Source organism: Telmatherina bonti (assembly GCF_933228915.1).
Source record: "Telmatherina bonti genome assembly, chromosome: 23".
NCBI lineage: Eukaryota > Metazoa > Chordata > Actinopteri > Atheriniformes > Telmatherinidae > Telmatherina > Telmatherina bonti.
Genome location: NC_136632.1, coordinates 21,863,534 through 21,888,109, shown reverse-complemented (window position 1 = coordinate 21,888,109; position 24,576 = coordinate 21,863,534). Strand labels below are relative to the sequence as shown.

Sequence of the window (24,576 nt, the reverse complement as noted above, 5' to 3'; positions counted from 1 at the left end):
CATTTTAAATTCCCACAAATAAATGATTAATTTCCTGTTTGGTTTTTATTCCTGCAGGTGTGGAGAATGTCACCGTCCAGTTGGACCTGGAGGCTGAGTTTCACTTCACACACCTTATCATGACATTCAAGGTGAACGTTTAATCTCACACACAGCTCCACAAACACACACATGTATATGTTAAAGCAGAAAGATTCCCATACCAGCGACATGCAAGCAGCCATGGACAGCTGCTGATAATTGCTCTGGTCTCCTGAGAGTGGTGGGAAGAGAAGGAGGAAGAGGATGAGTTTAGGAGTGTGCAGTAAAGTCGCTGCTGGCCTCTTATCACCGTCACATGGTGCGTTTTGATGGCAGCCATCTGGAATCATGCTTCTCCTCAACACCGCGGCTCTACATCACGTCCAACACACTCAGACATTCATCCTCTCCATCCTGTTTTAAGACACATGACGGGAAATATACACACTCAGCATCTTTACTGCCAGTTGTTTAGATTATTTTCTGCTATAATTCATGTACAGTATATACTATAGATCAGGAATGTCTACAGCCAGTTCTCAGACAAAGTCCTGGATATTTTAGATGTTCGCCTACTTCAACACATCGAACCTAAACACGCCCTCTGTTGTATATTTACAACAAAAACCTTCTGGCTTTTGTTTTATTTTATTTCTTTATATTTAATTAATTTTTTTCATTCATTTATTTGCTTTTATTCATTGCAATTTATCTTATCTACTTGTTAATCTGTCAGGGACATAGCATATTTATTAAAAAAGAACAACTCTGAAAATGGAAGATTTAGTCAAAGGGAAAGTTTTTATCTTCCTGCTTTTAAAGGCTTCCTGGAAGAAGGAAATTGTGAGTGTAAGTGATTGGATTAGTTTGGGAATATTTTAAGCAATTATGCAGAAAAAAGGAGAAAAATCTGCAATATTTACTGTAACAAGAAATGAAATCACGTTTTAATCTGCTGACAGACATTTCGTCCTGCTGCGATGATAATCGAGCGTTCCATGGATTTCGGGAAGACGTGGCAGGTTTATCGTTACTTTGCCTACGACTGCGAGGAATCATTCCCCAGCGTTTCCATCGGACCCATGGTCAGAGTGGATGACATCATCTGTGACTCCCGCTACTCAGACATCGAACCATCCACAGAGGGAGAGGTGAGTTTACCTTCGCTTATTTAGGAATTAAAAGAAGTGTTGCTTGAAGAGTTTTGACTTTCACTCTTTATTATGCTGCAGGTAATATTTCGAGTGTTGGACCCCGCATTTGAGATTGAGGACCCCTACAGCTTGAGGATACAAAGTAAGTCTTTAATTAGGATGTGGGTCTGAGGTAAACTCGCCTCAGACAGCGAAAATAGAGGAATGTAACATCTGTTTCCTTCCAAATACTGTATCTCCTTTTCTTTTAATATGTATCTGCCTTTGATTTTAAATGCATGTGATCCAGCTTGCAGGGTTGGTGACACGACTTAATCACCGCTACGCTGATGATTTGGTCATTTTAGCTCATTTTGTGCAGCTACTGAGAATATGCAGACAGAATGATGCCGACTTTGATAAAAAATATAACACTAAAAAAAGTGAGACTATGATGGTAAAAAGCAAAGAAGACAGACGGTCAATCTTTCCTGACTCCTATCAGTCCAGCTCAGTACTCAGTGTGTGCAGCGAGGTTGCACACTCGGGTCATGCCATTGCAAATGACCATGAGCCGTACGCTCAAGTGAGTATGCTGTTGTAAGTTTAGCACATGCTCTGTATCTCTGCTGATCTAATATTTTAGAGCGTATTGTACATTTTTATATGCTGCCAATCTGTGGTGTTGATATAACAGCAGCATGAGAAACTCACAGTGGTTTATAAACAACATGAAGCTGCTGCTGAGAGTGCAAGCCGTACGTCTGTCACTGACTGAGTACCTGCCTTCTCTGCTGTCTTACCTGATGTATAGATTTATATGTAGGGTACCTGAGTCAGAAAAAACCTAATAGTTGTGTTGGTTAACCCTGTACACAGTTCTGTCAGATTTTCTTCCAGACTGGAACCACTGGGGAAGAGCTCTGTGTTTTTTATTTTTTTTAAACCCTACACTGTATTGTAATTTTTTAATTATGCTTTGGGTCTGAAATGAAGTAAAGTTCTACTAATGCACTTCAGTCAAATTATTTTTCATACATTATGTACTAAATATTTAAAGAAACATACTGCCATTTAAAATATTGCAGTCGTGAGTGGTGGATTGACAGTAAACTCCGTCGTGTGATTGTAAAAGACAGAGATGTTTCCCACAGAAAGCCACTGAAAATGATTCTGACCGACTTTCAGTGGTCGGTTGTTCAGCTTCCTGTAACAGAGCGGCAGGGGTCAGAGGTCAGACAGGAAGAGCACTGCAAAGAATTTCACATTCGGAAGCAACTCCGACTCTACACTCGCTTACATCGGAAAAGAAACAGTTTTCCTCTGAGACCCTAAAGCTTGTGGGAAACACTGTGGGTTTGTGACTTCTGTAGTAAATATGAGTTTCTAGAAGTTGAAATTACTGAAAGAAAAGGCTGTTTTTATGAATAAATGCACCAAAAGGCAAATTAAATTTAGAAACTGCTGCAATAAAATCATCACAGCTAAAGAAAACAGTAATTTGTTGAAAGATTTAGCTGATTATGGTGTAAAATCTTTTGTCTGACTGACTCAACACTTATCTTTGCTGCTTATATAAACTAAAAACATCAATATAACTTCATTTCTTTTTATTTATGTGCTTACTTTCATTGAACTGACAGGAAGAGACTGCAAAGGATGTTGTTGATTTTAGTTAAATATTTGCATTGAATCATAAATATGACAATAAATCTTCATATCAAGTCCTCATAACAAGCCTGTTCTGTCATTTTCCAGACATGCTGAAGATCACCAACCTCAGAGTGAAATTTATTAAGCTCCACACGCTGGGCGACAACCTGCTCGACTCCCGTGATGAAGTGACAGAGAAGTACTACTACGCCCTCTACGACATGGTCGTCCGTGGCAACTGCTTCTGTTACGGCCATGCCTCGGAGTGCGCTCCGATTGATGGAGATCCGACAGGAGCTGAGGGAATGGTGAAGATAAACTCACTTTTACGTTTATTTCATGTCTTTTATTCCTTCACGACGGCCATGTTTTAAATAAGTGATGTTTTACCCTGAACCTTTATACATTTGTCTTGTATTTATATTATCATTTTAGTGCTGCTTTTTAAAACGAAAACACATTTTTTAAAACTTATTCAAGTCTAATTATCTTTTAGTCTGTTTGGTTTGCTGGTGCTGATAAGACTTGTTGATATGCAACAATGATACGGGTTAGCTACACGTAAATTCTTCTTCTGTCTTGTAAAAATTAGTTGTAGACTTCAGAGCATTCATCACTTCATATCATCAGCTAGTTTGTCTGACGGGCTTCATTTTAACTGCAATAAATATGTAACTAAAACTGATCATAATACATTTTCTGACTTTTCAGACACGCTCTCTCTTCTGCCTCAATAAGCTGTCATGTTTTAATATTGACAAAACAATTGTCTCTCTCTTTTACAGATCTTTTATTGAATCAATTTTGTTATTTTTCTTGGTAGCCTGGTTTGGTAGTTTGGTTCTGAAAGGCCATAAAATAAAGTCAGTCAGATTATTAAATGGTCCAGTAGGCTGATTGGTGAGCCTCAGCCCTGTACACCAGGCAGGTGCAGCATAAAGCCTCTAATATTGTGAGCTGTGACTCCCACCCTCTATTTGTGGAGTTTCTTGAATTGAATTTCCCCTCAGGGATATATAAAGTATCTTTGATTGATTTGATTTGATTTCACCTTTTCCCATCAGGATGCAGGATCCAGGTGCCGAGCTGTAGGACAAAACGTTATATCTGCAGCAGTCCTCCTTATTAAATTTTAGGATTTTAAATAGATTAGATCTATTTTATTGACTGTCTTCTGTGATACCAAACCTGAAATTGCTGCACAACAAATCTGCCTACGGGTACAAATAAAGTCACCCGAACACATCTAAGGTGAATAATGGAAAATGGAGTTGTAAATAAAAGAAGCACCGCAGGTGGAAGTCTGACTTTACATTATACGGTGACAAAAAGCAACATTTTTGTGAATTTGAATGAGTTTTCATTTGTGTGTGTGTGTGTGTGTGTGTGTAGGTTCATGGCCGCTGTGTGTGCAACCACAACACCGTGGGACTGAACTGCGAACGTTGTCAAGACTTCTACCACGATTTTCCGTGGAGGCCTGCAGAGGGACGCAACACCCACTCCTGCAAGCGTAAGAATCCTCTTTCTGGTCTGGTTCTGGTCTGTGAATGAGCAGATTTCCCAAACTGAACATTTCCAGCTTTTCCAAGTTTATGTTTAACTGCTTAGTATAGTTATTTTGTTTATCTGAGCCTGAAATGAATCGAGGTTTTCTGGTTTTGTCTCGACATATATCACAGTAAAACAAGTCTTTCTAATTTTAAACTGATAATTTGACACTTTATATACTAAAATACCAAATTAATCAAAGTTTGAGGCACATTATTAAAAAAAAAAAAAAAAAAAACTAAACATATAAATTTATATTTACAACAGAGATGAAAATAAACTGAGAGAAGAGAATTACAATTGAAAATTGTGGATTATAGATGCAGTTTTTAGGCCTCATCTGGGAAAATAACACTTCCACGTCTTTCTCAGAGTGCGAGTGTAACCAGCACTCCGCGTCGTGTCACTTTGACCTCGCCGTGTACAAGACGACGGGCAACGTGAGCGGTGGCGTGTGCGACGACTGTCAGCACAACACGGTGGGCCGACAGTGCGAGCAGTGTGCACCTTTCTTCTACCAGAACCCCAACAAAGACCTGAGGGACCCGAGCATCTGTGAACGTACGTCACCCCTTCACAACTCGGCATGGATTTTACACTACCTGCGGTAAAATCCATGTTACAGTATCAGACTAACACCATCTGGACACTTCCCGCCAACTGCTGAAGGCTTTGTAGTGAAGAAGCTGAAAGTAGTTGTTGCAGGATGGTTGTAATTACCTACAAAGTACCAGGTAATAATGGAAATAGAGCTGTAAAATGAGACGCACCTCCTCCATTATCTTCCCCTGTTTTACCCTCATCAGGACATAAATAACCAGCTGTTTGGCTCTTTGCTCTGTCTGATCTCATCCATCCGCTCTTAAAACAAAACTTACAGAAACAATGATGTTATCATAAGATAAGCTTTTTCTATTTCATGTCTTTTTTTCTCCAAACAAGCTACTGGAGTCTTTGGTGTTTGTCATAACTGTAACTTCATGTGGAAGCCCATCTCTTTGAAATATTTCTTAAAAACGGGGTAAAAGTTTCATAAAAAGATTAAAATCTTCTCAGATTTAGAGGGAATGTCCTCAGACGTATTCACATGTCATCTTTGGACTAAACAGACTGATAATGAGATTTACATTTTTTTTTGTACGTGTTTTATATTTAGTGACATTTTAATCAGTTTTGTGTTTGCCTTGTTTTGCTTTATTTCATTATAATTATTTATTGTGTGAAGGTTTTATGATGCAACTGGAATTTTCATCTGGTTTATTAGTTATTTTTTCTTACCTTATCTTTACTTTACTATCATCTTTCATGTCTCCAAAGCATGTAACTGTGACCCGTCGGGGTCTCTGTTGGGAGGAATGTGTGATTCGCGGACTGATGTGGTTGCCGGGCTGATCTCGGGTCAGTGTCGGTGCAAAGACAAGGTGGAGGGAGAGCGTTGCGACCACTGTAAACATGGACATTATGGACTGGGACAAGGGCCTGACGGCTGCCTGCGTAAGTCTCAAATGCACATTTTAATTCTGTTATATAGTCATATGAATCCCATTAATTGCATTTGCAAAGTCGGACTCTTGATGAGAAAATGCGTGAAACTGGTGGAGATCAAACAGTGTACATGAAAACAAACGTACAGTTCTGTGTTGCTGCATTGTTTTCGTGTATGGACTGGCAGCTTGTACCTGCAACCCGCTGGGAACGCTGCCGGGAGGAAATCCGTGCGAGTCAGAAACAGGAAGGTGCTTCTGCAAACGTCTTGTTGAGGGACACAACTGCAATCAGTGTCTGGTATGGCTGCAACACTGCTGTCAGACGCACTGTTGATACTTGTCCCTCTGGTTGTGAGTCAAACGTCTGTTTTCCTTCCTGTCCTCTGCAGCCGCAGCACTGGGGTCTGTCGAATGACATGGACGGCTGCAGACCATGCGACTGTGACCAGGGTGGGGCTGTCGATAACAAGTAGGTGTATTAGACCACATCAGAGACAGATGCAGACAGTTTCAGGTTGTGCATATCACATCATCTGCTTCGTTTAATGACTTGAAAAAAATGCCATTAACATATCAAATAAATGACGAACAGAAAAGTAAATATTTTGTCCTTGCTGTCTCTCTGTAGCTGTAACCCTCAGTCAGGACAGTGTGTGTGCAGGGAGCATATGTTTGGACGCCGCTGTGATAAGGTCCAATCCGGTTTCTACTTCATCGCTCTGGATCATTACACTTATGAAGCTGAGGATGCTCAGCATGGACCTGTGAGTCTGTTTATTCATCCCATCTATTTTGTGTTGCATCCCCTTCACAGTACGAAGACAGCAGCATTGAGGATGTGTTTTTGTCTCTCAGGGTGTAACGGTGGTACCAAGGCCTTATCCTACAGACAGAAGTCCCACATGGACCGGAATGGGCTTTGTTAATGTGCCAGAAGGAGCATATCTAGAGTTTAATGTCAACAATGTCCCAGAGTCCATGGACTATGACCTCCTAATACGCTATGAACCACAGGTAACATACACTTTACATGTGTCATGGGCTATTTTTCATTCAACTTACAGCTTGCATTGCTGTTTGTTCATGTTTTTGCCTTCATTCCTTTCCAGTACCAGCTGCTTTTTCAGAGGCTCAGAAGTAACTCTTCATCATAATGTCAGATTTCTAACAAATTTCCCTTAATTTTTGCCCTTACAACAAGCAATGTTTGCTAAGGTGAATACTAAAGCAAAGAAAGGCGAAAGTGATCCACTTCTTTTTTATCCACTTCATCCTGTTCAAAGTTACACCAGCATCAGATAAGAGTTGGAGTAGACTGTGGACAGGGTTACCGCATGACAAATGAGATAAACAACTAGTTCTGCCAACACTCATGGTCCATTTACACCACTGATTAATCAAGCCTGCTTGATTTAGGACTCTGGGAAGAAGCTAGAATAACCAGAAATCAGCTCCTGATGAGATTCACTCCTAGAACCACCAACGCACCAGACCAGGCCTCCGTAGGGATGTCATCTTTCCTACAATAATTATAAAAATAATTGTGATTTTGTAGGAAATCTTTGGGACATCAAAATTAAATTAAATTAAATTAAATTAAATTAAATTAAATTAAAAACAATATATATAGTTACCTAAAAACAAAAATAGTTGAGTCAGTTTAAACTAATTACATATTTTGTGTTGGATAAATAAAAACATAAAGCATTCGGTCCAGGTTAACACACTAATGCTAGCTCAAATAAAGCAACTTGTGTAGATTGATTTAGATAAAAGCATAATTCTGTTTTATTTGTGTAGTGCCAAAATCCACAACAGTCATCTGAAGGAACTGTACACACACAGTCCAGTTAAATGCAATTTATTTCAGTCCACTTATAACAATTAAACCCACAATAATCCACTTATAGTAAGTAAGTAAAGTTTATTTATAAAGCGCTTTTCACAGATAAAAATCACAAAGTGCTGTACATAAAAATGGGTACAATAACACAATCAGCAACAATCAGCAAAAATTAAAATCATCCAAGAATCAACCAAAAGCTCTTCTAAACAGTAGAGTCTTTAGCTGCATTTTAAAAGAGTCCACAGAGTCAAGCACACGAAGGGACAGAGGCAGCTCATTCCAGAGTCTGGGAGCAACAGACTGGAAAGACAGGTCACCACGAGTTTTAAAACGAGTTTTTGGAACCTTCAGGAGGTTCTGGCCAGAAGACCGAAGAGAGCGTCCAGAAGAGTATGGACATAGTAAGTCGGTGATATACTGAGGGGCCTGACCATGTAACGCCCGAAAGGTCAATACTAAAATTTTAAAATCTATGCGAAATTTAACAGGAAGCCAATGAAGACGTGTCAAAACAGGGGTGATGTGGGCTGTTTTGGCTGCACCTGTCAAAAGTCTGGCAGCAGAGTTCTGCACAATTTGAAGCTTATTTAGAGTTGTCTTATTTATGTAAGTGAAAACAGAGTTACAGTAATCAATGCGACTCGAGATGAAAGCATGGATGATCATTTCAAGATCTGATTTTGACAACAACCTCCTTACTTTAGAGATGTTTCTTAGATGATAGAAACCGTTTTTGGTCAGTTGTCGGGTGTGACTCTCCAAAGACATGGCCTGATCAAACACAACCCCAAGGTTTCTGAGACTGGTTTTCACAGACGGTCCCAGAGCACCAAGATAGTTTTTGATCATAGGTATCTTTTTATCAGGGGCAATGATCAGAGTTTCTGTTTTGTTAGAATTTATCTGAAGGTAATTTGAGGAGAGCCAGTTTTTAATGCAGGACACACATTCTAACAACATAGATAAAAAATAAAACTCTGAATCATTGAAGGAACAGTACAACTGAATATCATCAGCGTAAAAGTGATAAGATACATTTTCAAAACCACAAATAAGTCGGCCAAGAGGCAATAAGTACAAAAGAAACAAAACAGGTCCCAGGACAGAACCTTGGGCCACTCCACACGACAGTTTAGACACATGAGACATTATATTGTTTACCGCAACATTAAAGGTTCTACCTTTTATGTATGAGGAGAACCACTGAAGAACAGTCCCAGAAAAACCCATCTCTGATTTAAGTCGATCAATCAATAAGTCATGGTCCACTGTGTCAAAGGCAGACGTTAAATCTAGTAAAACCAAAACTGTGTAGCGACCAGAGTCAGCGGCCATCATCACATCATTTGAAACTCTCAATTATAATGAATTTGCTCTTATAATTCTAGTTAAGAAAACCACAAGTAAGGATTGCATCAGATTTCCTGAGCAAATATGGTTGCAACAGAATAAAAGGGAAAAAACTTCCTGCAGCAACTAATAATTATGCATCTAATTTATTAGATAAATGGTTCATCTAATTACTAATAAATTCATGTGTGTGTGTGTCCTGACAGCTACCACAGCAGTGGGAGCAGGTGAACATGCGAGTGAGGCGTCCCGTCTTCAACCCACCACACTACTCCGCCCACTGCAGCAACTCCATCCAGAGTGGAGACGAACAGTCCATCTCTCTCCCACCTGGATCCAGGTAAACGTTACTTTAGGCCACGGCATGTCTCCCCAGCAACAGGTTCCCCACACACACTCATCCAGACATGTGTTTCAGGCATGTGCTGCTGGTGAGACCGGTGTGTTTTGAGAAAGGATTGAACTATACGATCCGTCTCACCCTGCCGCTGTATTCATCAGAAAGCCACGTCCAGAGTCCGTACACGCTCATCGACTCGGTATGTATCACCTGTAAGACCATCAGTACTTGGAAATGCTCCGTATAGACGCAGAAAAATGACTCTACTCCTCTGTTCTCTTAGACCAGTGGTTCTGATGTGGTCTCCATGGAGACTGTGACCCTGTGCTCTGTTTATAGTTGGTGCTGATGCCTCGAGTCAGAGAGATGGATATGTTTCATGGGACAGAGGGCGAAGGAGCGTGGGACACCTTCCAGCGCTATCGGTGTCTGGAAACCAGCCAGAGCGTCGTCAAAAGCCCAATGACGGACATCTGTAACGACTACATCTTCAGCGTTTCTGCTCTGCTGCACAAAGGGGCCATTGGTACGTTGTGATATCAGCATGTGTCATCTGTCCTTATTTTATTCACATATTAATAAAGTAAAACAACTTCTTTTGCAGAGTTTTGTCTATATGAAGTTCCTTTGATGTAGTTTTACTTAAGAATTAAAACAAAATAAATGTTAATATATGATTTAACTGTAAACAAAATGCTTATTAATGGTGATTAAATGAAACAGATATGTTTTTATTATTTACTCTCCAGTCAGCATCCTGGTTTGTGTGTTTCTGATGCTGCTTGGTGTTTCTTTGACTCATTTTTCAGGATTTTTGGTGTCTTCGCTGTGGTTTTGCTTCCCGCTTAAGCTAATTTGTGTCTCACACTGTGATTTTTTTTTTTTAGCTATTGATGTTTTAAATCTCTTTTTAATGTTTTGTGCTCCTCTTAAAATATTTAGAAGGAGTCCAGAGTTTTTATCTTCATCTTCCTCACTGACTTGCTTTGTGTCTTTCAACAGTGGGTTTGTGTTTCTAATGCTATCTTCAGCCTCTTTGGGGTGATTTTGGTGTGTAGTGCCATGTCTCTGAGGAAGTTTTATATCTCTTTGGTGTGATTTTCTGCATCTCCGGGGTTGTCATGTTATATTTGAGGTCATTTTGTGTCGCCTCTGATCTTTGAGTTTTCTGACTATCCAGTCAAAATGATGTGGTCCATTGATCCATCAGTGTCTGTATAAGATATTTTTCTGGTGGACCTTTAAGTAAAATTGCTTTACATCAGAATTAAGACTGGAAATGTTTTTTGTTTTTTTTTTAGTATATAAAAACGTGGAACCTAAACTCGTTTAGTAAACTAATTGATAACGTGGTCAGAGGTGTACTAGAAGATTTGTATTATAGATAATCAAATATATAGGTTGATATCTAATTAAAAGTAAGCGTATTTTTGTGAATGAATAGTTTACATGATAGGATGTAACATGAATGACCATTACATGCATGCATTTACTGATGTAAAAATGGATGTAAAGAGATGATTTTGAATATGTAAAAAGCTTGTATTCCAGGATTGAACTGAAGTGCTGATGTGTGGTGTAACTTTTTACAAGTTTTTGTTTTTGATAGAATTGTGCCGGACCCCAGGAAGAATAGCTGTAGCTTGCTACAGCTAATGGGGATCCTTAATAAACTAAACTAGATAAACACTCATTTATAATGATAAATTCTTAAAACTAGGACTAATAAGCAGCTTATTCCAGTAGTAAGCTGGCTTTAATGAGAAATCTTACAAGCCTTTTAAGGGTAATTTTGTTTTATTAAATATGTTTAATATTTCATTGTTTAATGCTCATAACATCTCTACAGATACTGTGAAGTTTTTTTTTTATACTTTCCCATGTTTTTCTACCTCCTACCAGCATGTCAGTGTGACCCTCAGGGCTCACTCAGCACTGTGTGTGAGGCCAGCGGAGGTCAGTGCATGTGTCGACCCAACATTGTCGGGAGGAACTGTGACCACTGTGCTCCGGCTACCTTCCTGTTCAGCCCCGCCGGCTGCAGACGTGAGTGTCTGCTTGTAGCTCAGTCTCTGCTTGTTAAAAATCACCATTTTCATTCATCCTAATTTCCCTCCCAGCATGTGACTGTGATCCTCTGGGCTCCATCAGCGCCTTCTGCCATGAGGCAACCGGCCAGTGTGACTGTGTCCCAGGAGCCATGGGTCGCCAGTGCTCCCAATGCCTGCCAGGGTTCTGGGGCTTCCCCCAGTGCAGACAGTGCCAATGTAACGGCCACAGCGAGTACTGCCACCCTCAAACTGGGGAGTGTCAGGGCTGCAGGGACTTTACCACTGGACACAACTGTGGAAGGTACAATGTGATGATGATGATGATGAAGGGGAAAAAGTAGTTCAGATAAAAGCTAAGTTTTGGGTGTATGATGTCCACCATGATGTGTAACAAAAAAAAAAAAAAAAAAAATTTGATTTAAACTGAAGACATTTCAGTCAAGAATCCTTCAGACTAAAATAAATAAATAAATAAATAAACTAAAAAATAAATAAATAAATGAATAAATAAATAAATAAATAAAATAAATGAAAATAAAATAAAATAAAATAAAAAAAAAGAATCCTTTAGACTAAAAAAACAAAAAAACAAAACAAAAAAAAATAAAAATAAAAATAAAAAAAAAAAGAATCCTTCAGACTTCATTTCTTTTACTTCCAGGTGTCTGAATGGTTACTATGGTAACCCACAGCTGGGATCAGGGGGTTACTGTCGCCCTTGCATGTGTCCAGACGGGCCGCGCAGCGGTCGGCAGTTCGCAGACAGCTGTTATCTTCTGGCCGACATCAACCAGCTGGTTTGTGTGTGCAGCCAAGGCTACAAAGGTGTGTAAACGTACAAGATGTCACAGATTTGTTTGTCTGTAAGCATCTCAGAGGCGCAGCTTTTGTCGTCACGTCTTCAACTCACACACAGGTCAGGTCACAAACCCAAACAACACTTCTTCCCTCTGTAATTACCACGCTGGCCTCTTTCTAGCCATTCTCCAGGAAAAGCTTTTCATTGGTGTATCACTTTGTTTAGCGCTGCTTTCTGTCATCATCCAGGTGCCAGGTGTGACGAGTGTGCTCCAGGTTACTATGGAAACCCTCTGGTTCCAGGAGGGCGCTGCATTCCCTGTCAGTGTAACAACAACATCGACATGTACGACCCCGAGTCCTGTGACGCCCGAACAGGTGCCTGCCTTAAATGCCTGCACCATACTCAGGGCCACACATGCCAACACTGTAAACTGGGTTACTACGGCAACGCTGCCACACAGAGCTGCAGTAGTGAGTATGACTGTATATATTATAAAAACTCAATTCATTCAAATGAGTTTTTGGGAAATAATAATTGCTAAATATGGATTGTGATATATGATTACCACCCGGACTCCTCTGTGCAGAGTGTATGTGCTCCTCGGTGGGAACGCTACCTCAGGCCTGTTCGTCGTCTGATGACTGTCAGTGTGATCAGCGTAGCGGCCAGTGTCCCTGCCAGCCCAACGTGGTCGGTCCGAACTGCGACCGCTGTGCTGCTGACATGTGGAACATCACCAGCGGTACAGGCTGCCAGCCCTGCGACTGTGACCCCGTCCACTCCGTCAGGTCCTCCTGCAATGAGGTGACTCAGGTCCAGCTGTTAACACCAAACCGTCATTATACTGCTTTCATATGAAAAACTATATAGTTTCATCCAATCAAGACCAAAGAACTAAATTATTTTAAGTGTTTTCATCTGAATCTTAAGAAACTACACATATTCAGTAGAAAGATAAATGTTTACCTGAATTATTTATTAAAACCCAGAAGTCCTGTGATTATTTCCTGCATTAGTGTCACAGCTGTTGCTCCAATTTTCTCCTCCTGTATATGGTCTACAGCTGAACAAAACCACTAAATCTTGTCTCTAAATTCATAGTTGTTACCAGAGATTTTCTTCCACCATGTGGAGACAAGCAAGAAAAAACCCGTTCCCACTAACAGTGAAACAGCAGGGCTGCGACCATCCCACCTAATAATACAGGCCTGGCTGTGGTTATACAATTCTTTTGATATATTGACTCCAGCTGTTTGGGGATTGCTTCTTTTAGTTGTTTTACTGCAGCTCAGTTTTACCCAAACAAATGTGCATGAGAAGAGCTGAATACTGGGTTTCCCTCTCTCTCACACACACAAACATTTGGGTTTCTGTGTTTACTGGCTGCAATCCATCAGAGGAAGGAAGTCTCAAAATACTTCATGGAATAACTGAATACACATTTTTTTCCAAGCGAGGGGGGAGTGCTATCAAACTACAAAGCTCCATTGTGTCTACATGTTAAACAAATGGTTTGAAGACTGCACAAAATGTCTGATTGCTGCACAAAGCGTGATGCAACTTTGCATCATTGACCTGATATGTGGTGTTCTTTTCCCTCTAGGTCTCAGGACAGTGTGTGTGCAAACCAGGCTTTGGTGGCAGGACTTGTCGGGAGTGCAAAGAACTTTTCTGGGGGAATCCAGAGGTCAAGTGCCATGGTAGGACTTCACCCCTCAAACATTTACTACATACAGTTGTGCTCATATGTATTCATCCCCTTTCATTAAAGAAAAGGCTGAATTCACAACAGTCACTCAAATAACTGGAAACTTAAAAAAGGAGCAATAACTAAAAATTTACAAAAATATCATTTAGTAAGATAAGATGCCTTTTTTTAAATTTAATTGAGTTGAAGAAAGAAAAATAAAATAAACAAACAAATCGGTCCTGGACAAATTAGAGCACTTTTCTGTTGAACAGTGGGACAAAATACCTGTCAACAGGTGCAGAAGTCTGACTGAGAGGAACAGAAAACACCTGACTGGAGCGGAAACATTAAAGGATTGTTCAACAAAATATTAGTTTATGAGTGATGTAATATGTAATAAATTATCTTAATTGTTTGCTTTTTAAAAAAATATTTCTATTGAAACAGAATTAGAAAATAATGTAATGATTTTCATCAAATTTATTTCAGCTTATTTTACAATCAGCTGTTTTTTTCCCTTCTTTAATGAAAGGGTATGAATAAATATGAGCACAACTGTGGTTACTTATGACTTCACATTTCTTCCATATTGAGTAAATGTAAAGGTTTTGCATTCATAATATCATTTTGAAGTATTATATACATCACAATCCAAACATACAAGCTAATGCTCAGTTAGCTGAATTGTTTTAACTATGATGTTGTTCCCACCCTCAAATGTAAGTGACTACTTTAGTCAATTTCAGCTTATTTTACAGGCAGCTGTTTTTTTCCTTCTTTAATAAAAGGTTATGAATAAATATGAGCACAACTGTAATTGCCATCAATCATTTCAGCAGCATCTGTAACCACAGCAACATTGTATTAATACAGTGGATCATCTCACAACCAAGGAGCCAAAAAATAACCCCATGCTATTAATGAACCTTAAATAATGTCAGCACCTCACACACACGGTGCTTTTAAAACAAATAATTTCAGAATGGTGTTGTATTTCCATGAAAACAATGTATTTTAGTGTGTTGCCAAATCCGATTTAAATGACAGCTTTTACAGGCTGTTAACTAGAATCTGACGCTACCATATACAACCTGTTGTAACAGGTGTGCTGGAGTGTGCCTGCTAACCAGCTTTATGACCATAAGCGATGGGAGTGTAGAAAGTCATCTTCAGCAAAGACATCTGCAGTTTTCTAATACCAGTTTGCTCCTGGTGGCAGCAGATATTACAGGAATACCTACTAAAACAACACTTTTAGAAGAAACTTATTTTTTAAAATAAAAAATATATATAAAAACAAAACTGAATCACATTGTCAAGATGGTAAAAAGAAAGCAATATGAGAGAACGTCATATTGTTCAACAGGAGTGTGGACATTTCTGTTGATTGGTGCATTAATTCATCTACTGTATTGTAACTTAACTTTATCTGTTTATAATTTAACCAGACGATGTCAGACCAAATGTTTCAGGCATAAAGTACTGAAGTAATGTACAGTACAAGAAAAAGTATGGTTTTTTTTATTCAGGGATTGAATGTGCATCTATTTTAATAAGCTGGGAAGTTAATATTATGCCTCTGTATCCCCAACTTTGTCCCTCATGAACTACTGTCCTGCAGGCTTTACATGTATCCTGGTTCAACACACCCGATTCTAATCAATGGGTCATCAACAGGCTTGAGTAGAACTTTTACTTTGAGTTAGGCATATTGTCAGTGCAGAAACATGTCAAATCGGCAGGACAGAAGCTATCGGAGAGACCAGATGTGGATAACTAGAACATAATATGTTGTTGAAAGGAATAAATTTGCAGCTTGTTTCTGTAAACCCTCGACTCGTATAGCATTACAACATGGCCAAAAGTGACACTGGCAAACTTAAAAGTCTACTTGGTCTGGACTTTAGGCACATTTACTTTAACAGCTTGGAACAATTAGTAGATTTTTGCCTTTTATGGATAAAATAAATGGCCATCTGGACTGGCTTTTAATGGATCATGTGTCACATGAGACACTCTACACTTGCCTTGTTTTGGATATTTTCTTGACTCAGGAGGACTACGTATAAAAAAGCTCAACAATAAACACCCAGTCAGACAGCTTCATGTTTTACCTCCCATTAAGTATCTGAGTGGAAACATCAGCATCTCAACACCAGGACTTCACCACCTTGCCTTAAATACTCCAAAACTTTTTCCTCAAAGTATCTGAAGAGCTCATGTGGTTCCTGAGTCACTGCTTTATATTGTTTTTCCTTAGTTTTCTGCCGATTGTAGCATACAATGAAACACGCCAGTGGTGATGTTCGGTAGTTTCCACAATACTTAAAAAGAAAAGACACTCAGCATCATTTTGAGATGTATACTCAAAAAAACAAAGTTGTATTGCTCACTAAACAAGTTGCTGAAGAGAACATCTGGTGATATGAGTCTCACAGTAGCTGGCTCAACCTCAGAAAGTGAGTGCTAGCGGGAAAGAGTAAAAAATGAACCCAGAGCAGGAGAGGGAGGGGATATGGGAATGACCCCCTTATGAGAACCAGATGTTCTCCATGACTCCCAGGCATCCCACTTTTGTCATGGACCAACACCCAGGAGATCCCAGTATTCTTAAATTATTCCAGCTGCCCACCCTCATGTTCTCTTAAGCTAGCTACCCAGCTGTTCATTGCTTCCTATCTGCACAGATGATGTCCACATGCTGCTGCGTTCATGGGAACTGAGGCCACTTCAGTGGGAAATGAGTGGGAAAGATGCTGGTTGATCTGTATCAGAGTATCTCAGACATGTAGAGTTCATCATTATGGACAGGTTTGGATGTCAGAGATGTCTAATGCTCATCTTTAAAACAACCAAACAAGCTTCATCATGTGCCAGCCCATAATCATAATGTGTTGTATTTCACCGTGACGGAAACAAAGCTTTCAGCCAGACATTTTTACTTCATAAATCACACCAATAAATAGAGCAGAAATGCAGCAGAATTGCTGGTGGAAACCTGTGAAGTGTTGCATTCCTTGAATCTGACCCAGGATCCTCCTTTGCCTTTTTGGGGGAGGAACGGAAGTCCTGCTGTTTGCTTTTGTTCACTGACCCAAACTCAAGGGATCAGCGGGACCTTCAGGGTCTGTTTATTTACTGTAGGCAGAGAGACTTAGATAAATTTCAGATCCAATTGGCTTATTCCCTTTAGGAAACATAAAAAGATGACCTATACTTTTATAGAGTGAAAAAAAGGTTAAAGCTTCATTATTTTATATTTAAGAAGTTTTCATTTCCAATAATAAGAATAAAACAAACAAGTCACTTCATCTACATTTTTGCTCAGCATTCAAGCCGCTTCCCAATAAATAAGGAAAAAAACAGCTGTCACTGAAATTAGTTGAAATTGACAAAAATATATGAACAAAAATGGATGAAAATCTGATATTTGATCACTACAATCAGGTGTTTTTTGTACCTAATTCAGACTTCTGCACCTGTTGGCAGGTATTCTGTCCCACTGCTCATCAGCAAAGTGCTCTAAACTGTCTGAACCAGTGTTTTTACTTTTTTCAACAAAAGTTCAAAAGCAATTTTTTTTTCATTAAATTATAATTGAGCAAATTCAATTTATTACAAGTTTTTTCTATTTATAGTTACTGAAGTGACTATTGTTGATGTTTATAATGTTAATAATTTTATTTATTACTATTATTATTAATAATAATAATAATAATAATAATAATAATAATAATAATAATAATTCAGGTTAATTATCCATCTTAAATTAAATTAAAACATTTGATTGGGTTTTTTTTGGTTAATTTTTCTTTTCTTTTTTTCATTTTTATATTAACATCATTTTATTAATCTGAAAAATATTAATTTTTAATTTTTTACTTGTAATGATTTTTGGGAACTTGTCCAAGTTCCCCCTGAGATAAATAATTTCCAACAATTTATGTAATTTACCTCTTTTTTTCCCAATGTGGAAATGAAGAAAATGAAAGTTGCTGTTTTAAAACATATTTATATTAAAGTCTGTCTGCATAATACAACCAAAGTCCTCAGTGTCTAAGCATGCTATAGTTTAGGGGTGGGCAACTCTGGTCATTGAGGGTAACAGCCCTGCAATAGTTGGGAGTTTCCCGGCTGAAACACACCTGACACACATCAGACTTAATTAGCAGACTCGTGCAAAACATGACATCAAACTTCACAATAAGGGTTGTGATGATATGTTTTTGTCACGAATCGATTCTGATTTTTTTGGGTGCCGATTCGATTCTAATTGCGGTTCTTACAATTCTTCAATATTGCTTATTTTTGTAGATGAAAAACAAAAAAAACGTACAAAACCTTTTTTTGCTCGTCATTTTTTTCTTATTTCAATTAGATAAAAACAACACATTAGCTGGACCTGCTATAATGCCCAAGAAGGCAAATAAAAAGATCAATAAAAACAAAAAAAAATTACAGAAAATTTATAATGGATTATTTTAATTTATTTGAAATTCTTTTAAATTTATTTTAACAAAAAAAAAAATCTATTTTAAAATTGTGAAGCAAAAAATCCCGATATTCTATTTTTCCGATTCAATTTTCCCGCCCCTACTGCAGAAGTGTGCGATTCATTTGAGTCAGCTGTGTTGCAGCAGGGAAACACTTGCAGGACTGCAGCTCTCGAGGACCAGAGTTGCCCACCTGTGCTGTAGTTCATTGTTTTAGTTAATTCAGTCGTTCCCTTTGACTTCAAATCTATGTCTTGTTTTCCTTTTTTTCTCCCAGCTTGTGACTGCGACCCCCGGGGGATCTCCAGCGAGCAGTGTCACCGCGCCACAGGGCAGTGTACCTGTGTGGAAGGTGTTTCAGGCATGCGATGTGATAAATGCGCCAGGGGCTACCGGGGAGAGTTCCCTGCCTGTGAACGCTGCCACCAGTGCTTTGCCATCTGGGATGTTGTGGTTGGTGAGCTGACCAATCAGAGTCGACGTCTTGAAGCCCAAGTGACTGAGCTCCTGACCAGCGGGGTCACAGCGCCGTACAAACAGTTAGTCAGCAGCCTGGAGAGAAACGCCAAGGCTGTCAGAGAGATAGTAGAGAACAAGACTGCAGCAGGGAACCTGGAGCATGTACAAGACCTGATGCATCAGATTACGTACGTATGCAAAGAAAAAGAGCTGCACAGAGGCCAGAGAAGCCTTTTAATCAATATGTTGTTGTTGTTTTCTCAGAGGTTTGATGTCCTACCTCAATGGCAAGCTGAATACGACCGAGGAGACACTGACCCTTCTAGATGGTGATGCTAACGCCACAGAGACAAACTTAGATGTGCTGACCGATGAGGCCAACAAGCTGGAGCAAAACGTCCAGGAGCTGAGACAACAGGTGCACAACGCCAAGAACGCCAACATCTACGGTGAGAAGTTAAACTGCAGAGAAGCGGTGGAGTATTTCTTTTAACAAACGATAAGTGCATGTTTACCTACAAGCACCTAAATTATTAAACCAGTTGCCTAAATTTACTGTTCCCAGGTGCAATGGCAACCGTTTCTGGTGCACACATGCAGTCCAGGATTGCAGAACAGCTTGTTAAGGCCTCAACCAGTGATCCTGGCAATACAGTAGAGCAGTCTGCAGCACTACGGAAAGCCACGGAGGACAAACTGAGCAGCAGTCAGAAGGAATTTGACCGAAAGCACCAAAGAAACACAAATAAGATGGACAAACTGTCCAAAGAAGTGGAATCATTTGACATGTCTCTACTCAGTGAAAAGGTGAGAAAGATTGCAAATGCAAAATCTTTGCTGCATCGCCCTCGCTGAAACCGAGATTATATTTTCATGTTCATGTTCATGTAGACGTGTGGTGGTGCACCCAAAGATGAGGGAGAAAACTGCTCCCCCTGCGGTGGGTTAGGTTGTCTCAGGGAGGACGGAGCCCCTCAGTGTGGAGGTGAAGGGTGTAGTGGCCTCGTCACAACCTCCAAAAATTCTCTCAAATCAGCAAAGAACTTGGACGAGGAGATCCAAGCAGCTATGCAGGAGGTGGACAAACTTTCTAGGATGGTGAGTGAGATTATTTTTATGTCTTAGAAGCAGAGTAAAACAATTAAAGGTAGATGTGAAAAAAAATCACAGGACCTGCTGTGTTCAGGTCTGGGAAGCCAACATGCGTGCAAATGAGGCCAAAGCGAATGCGATGGAGGTGCTGACCAAATCCAACCACAGCAAAGAGAGAGTGGAGCAGAGCAACGAGCAGCTCCGCAACCTCATCAAAGAGATACGAGACCTCCTGACAGGTCAGCGCACCACAAACGTACAACTTGAGTTTTACAGCAGCTCTGAAATCATCTTACCTTTCTGCTTGAGAGGCAGACAACAGCTGAGTTTTCTCTCTGGTAATCCAGATGAAAAGGCGGATGTGTCCGTGATCGAGGCGGTGGCCAACGAGGTGTTGGCTCTGGAGATGCCCACCTCGACGGCAAAGTTGCAGGAGTTGACGAAGGAGATCAGGGAGAAGGTCAGCACTCTTTCCAGTGTGGAGACGATCCTCAGTCAGAGCACTCAGGACATCCAGACGGCTGACTTACTCCTGAAACAAGCCAAGACAGCGAGGTTAGAAACTACATGCACATCCATGTACACTGTCCGTTCCAAAAAAGTCACCACCATTAAGAAAAGAGCGCCTCCCATAGTGCATGGACGGTTATGTTTCAGCTGGTAACAGCTTGTTTAACCCTAACTGATTCAGTAAGCAGCTTCTCTTTTCTTAAACAAACTTACTGGAAAACACATCGTGTGGTTGTAGAAAAAACATTAGTCTGTTTCAGAAGGGTGAAATAACTGGCATCAAGCTAAGAAAACATGTAAGGAGATTGTTGAAACTACTAAAGTTGGGTTAGGAACTGTTTGATTCATTATTATCTGGAAGGGTAGTGGGGAATCATCATCTCAGAGGAAGACATGTGTCAGAATATTAATATTCAATACTGAAAGTAGTAAAATTTCCATATGAAATACCAATGTGAAGGGATTCGAGCTATACAGGTGTGTAAACATAAGAAAAGCTGCAGGGAAGAAAATAATTGAACACCCTGCCATATTGCAAGCTCTCCTTATTTTCCTCACTGTAAACGTAAAAAATAAAAAATAAAAAAGGTAAATGGGGTTTACTTATTATCATAAAGATTATGAATAGCCAGTATCGTATCGGCTCAATAACAAGCGTGTACTCGTACTTGGTATTAATAAAAGTGTACCGATACCACAACCAAAATACTACACTGTTCAAGTCGGCATGTGTTTGATGACATGCTTTGGACATGTTTTAAAAGAAATAAATGCCTTGAATGTTTAAATGTGACATTTTTTTGTTCCACTAAAAGCAAGATCTTTGTTTCAAAACCACACACTTATAGTTGTATTTAGGTAAAATGTGCCAAATCAGAATAAAACTTGTTGAAATTGTTAGATCTATAATGTTATTATATTTGTATTGGTGAGGTAACTTCAGAAAGGATGGGTCATTTATTACAACCTAATGAAGTATTACACAGTTATAACAGCAATAATAACCATAGTCACAATAACGTTCACATAAACAGATCTGGTATCTGCAAATATCGGTACCGGCAGATACTCACATTTCAGACATCTGTATCGGATTGGAACTCCCAAAAAGTGGATCGGTGCATCCCTAGCAATGAAGCATCAAGATTGGACCCTGGAGCAATGGAAGAAGGTCGTGTGGTCTCATGAGTCCAGATTTAATCTGCTCAAGAGTAATATTCAGGATAAAAAGAAGAGGATGAAGAGATGCAGCCGTCATGCTGAGCATGCTGCCTGTGGAAGCAGTGTGTGACCTGGAGTTTAGCAACAGTATTTGACCAAACAATGAGGTCTTATGATTACCTGAATATACTGAACGACCAGGTTATTCCATCAATGAACTTTTTCCTCCCTGATGGCACAGTCATATTCCAAGACAACAATGTCAGGATTCATCTGACTCAAATTGTGAAAGAGTCGTCCAGGGAGCATGAGAGACGTCACCACAGATTCCATACTTGAACCCCACTGAGAATCTTTGAGAAGTTGACTTTTCGCAGTGGTTAAACTCACCAATCATCATTACAAGAGCTTGCTCATAAATTAATGCAACACTGGTTGAAAATAAGTGGGAAATTTTAAAAGTTTATCGACAGAAAGTCCCAGTAAACATTTGCCACAATGAAATATTAGTGTTGGGTCTGTTACTGTTGTTCACTGATGAAGAGTTTATCTGTACACTTTCTGTCCATCAGTGAGAAGGCATCAAACATTAAAGAAACAGCAGAGGTGGTAAAGGCAGCCCTGGATGAGACTGAGCGTGCTCAGAGCACTGCCATGGACGCCATCCAGCTTGCCCAGAACAACACTAGAGGCACAATGGATCTGCTCAACTCTGTGAGTAGATATGAGACAACAAGAGTTACATTTGCAGATCTGCATCCAACAAGTACTGTTGTGTCAGTTTGACATGTTTTAGCATCTTTCGTGTCTTTTAATGCGCATGCTTGTGTGTGTCAGGTTGAGTCGGAGACGGCCACGTCGGAGCTCAAGCTCAGTAACACCACGAGTCGTTTGGTGCAACTCGAGAGGGACGTCGGCCTCCTGAGGCAGAACAACCTGGAGGTGAACCAGATGGTGGCGAACACTGAGCACATCACCGACCGGGCCAGACAGGACGCAGAGAAGGCGCAGCAGGTCTCACACACACACACCGGTTACTCACTGTTTCACTATTACGGCTTATTTTTAAAGTTTACTTCAGTCGTCATCGTTCCTGTGCTTTTTGCTGTGTTCATGTTGCAGGAGTTTGATGAGGAGGTGAAAGATAAATTTGAGGTGGTGGAGGAGCAGGTAGAGGATAAGGGGGAGTCGGTGCTGCAGGCGAGGAGGAAAGCGGAGGAGCTGCAAAAGGAAGCCAGAGAGCTTCTTGAGCAAAGCAGCAGCAAGCTGCAGAGTCTCGGAGGTGACCATGTTATTGCATTTCTTTCGCCTCTTTTGTAATAAATTGAAAAAAAGATATATATTTAAATATATCAAGATAAAAGCTTATTTTGTGGGTAATGTTTAGCCCAGCTGGTAGAGCAGTTGCCCAACATCTACATGAGCTCCAGCTCCTTTATGCTGCTGGCCCAGGTTTAAAACTGTGCCTGGGGATCTTTGCTGCACATCGTCCCCTTTTCTGTCCAACTACTGTAAAAGGATTTTAGCCACAATAGCTTCAAAACTTTCCTTTTTAGGGCAAATAAAAATCAGGTACAATATTAAAGTCATAAAAGAAAGGAAAATAGTATTACATCTGATTTTATGACATTTCACTTCAAGCTGAAACTAGTGCAAGTCGTTCACAGGGTTGTTCAACTATTACTAGTAATACTTATAACAATTCTATTCAGATTTTGCTCAAATAAGCTCAAATTATTGATCTTGTACACACATGTAATGCGAATGGAACAGGCTAAATGTAGCAGTGATGGAGTTGAAGAAGCCACAATGTTCCACTTGTACAAGTTTACCACAAGTCATAAGTTGCTGAAACAAGTTAACTAAGTTTTTACAAATATTATGTTTTGCATTTTTTTTATTTTATCTTTATCAACTCTGAGTTTATTATGGTTCATTGTGTCACATTTCCTGCTGAAAGTCTGTTGGTTGATTTGGAGTTTTTGTCATAGTCATCACACTTCGAGGTGATTGTTTCTGATTTCATCTCTGACTTTGAACCGATCAAAAATCTTAGCAACTGTACAAAATCTTACTGCAAACAAAATTAAAATCTTGAACACAACATTCGTTACAATTAAGCACAAATGAAAAATCTCCTCTTACTTTAAACACACATCTCCTGTTGTCTCTTGTTCAGAGTTGGAGCGCTCCTACGAGGTCAATCAGCACATCCTGGAGAGCAAAGCTGTAGAGCTGGCCAAGCTGGAGGAAACCGCCCGCCGCATCCTGGAGGAGATCAGCCACAAAGTGACGCTTTACAGCACCTGTCTGTAATGACACATTCACCGGCTGCAAATTTACTGCTACTCATAAAATATTTTAACTTAATGCTCCCAGATGACTGCTCAAGTATATAGCTGTTTAAACGAAATATATATAGATATATATATTTTTATGACACTGTCAGTGCCAAAATGTGTTTTAACAACAGCAACAAGCTGCCAGAGGCTATTAAAGTATTAAATGAGTTCCCAAAGGATACCACTAGAAGCCAACATGACCTCAAAACCAAGAATGTTTTTTTAGTTTCACAAGCTACGACAATGTGTTTAACTGTATGATTGAACATATGTATAAAAATATTAAAATTTAACATGTACGTAATTGACTCAGAATTACTGTTAATGAATGTTGCTATAACACATAAAAAATTAAAATTGACCTGCAATATAAAAGAAATTGCTGAAGCAAATCAAGCTATGTTTGTACTATTACACTCTACATACATAATCCAGAAGTGAATATATTAACTTTGTTTTCATTTGGATTTAGTTTCACCATTTCCACACCTCCACATGTATGAGGTTTATCAGGATCAATGTTCTCACAATTGAAGTTTTGATTATCTGAGGAAATTAATTGCTACGCATAAAAATCTGCAATAAAATAATACAT

At 39.5% G+C, this 24,576-nt stretch overlaps 1 protein-coding gene across 1 annotated transcript in view; it reads left to right on the top strand.

Annotated features, from left to right (window-relative positions):
* lamb1b (laminin, beta 1b) overlaps positions 1-24,576 on the top strand; it is a 32,455-nt gene extending 7,879 nt beyond the window's left edge. The window contains exons 4-33 of the mRNA XM_079263193.1: positions 58-131; positions 984-1,172; positions 1,254-1,317; positions 2,913-3,115; positions 4,200-4,320; positions 4,731-4,919; positions 5,676-5,852; positions 6,031-6,143; positions 6,235-6,314; positions 6,474-6,609; positions 6,701-6,859; positions 9,248-9,381; positions 9,460-9,580; positions 9,721-9,907; positions 11,284-11,427; positions 11,502-11,733; positions 12,094-12,257; positions 12,480-12,704; positions 12,821-13,038; positions 13,838-13,934; positions 18,695-19,064; positions 19,141-19,325; positions 19,442-19,683; positions 19,768-19,974; positions 20,063-20,207; positions 20,316-20,523; positions 22,212-22,353; positions 22,477-22,653; positions 22,762-22,921; positions 23,819-24,576. Coding sequence (XP_079119319.1) covers positions 58-131; positions 984-1,172; positions 1,254-1,317; positions 2,913-3,115; positions 4,200-4,320; positions 4,731-4,919; positions 5,676-5,852; positions 6,031-6,143; positions 6,235-6,314; positions 6,474-6,609; positions 6,701-6,859; positions 9,248-9,381; positions 9,460-9,580; positions 9,721-9,907; positions 11,284-11,427; positions 11,502-11,733; positions 12,094-12,257; positions 12,480-12,704; positions 12,821-13,038; positions 13,838-13,934; positions 18,695-19,064; positions 19,141-19,325; positions 19,442-19,683; positions 19,768-19,974; positions 20,063-20,207; positions 20,316-20,523; positions 22,212-22,353; positions 22,477-22,653; positions 22,762-22,921; positions 23,819-23,955 — 5,000 coding nt within the window. The 3' untranslated portion in view covers positions 23,956-24,576. The remainder of the gene's footprint in view (positions 1-57; positions 132-983; positions 1,173-1,253; positions 1,318-2,912; positions 3,116-4,199; positions 4,321-4,730; positions 4,920-5,675; positions 5,853-6,030; positions 6,144-6,234; positions 6,315-6,473; positions 6,610-6,700; positions 6,860-9,247; positions 9,382-9,459; positions 9,581-9,720; positions 9,908-11,283; positions 11,428-11,501; positions 11,734-12,093; positions 12,258-12,479; positions 12,705-12,820; positions 13,039-13,837; positions 13,935-18,694; positions 19,065-19,140; positions 19,326-19,441; positions 19,684-19,767; positions 19,975-20,062; positions 20,208-20,315; positions 20,524-22,211; positions 22,354-22,476; positions 22,654-22,761; positions 22,922-23,818) is intronic.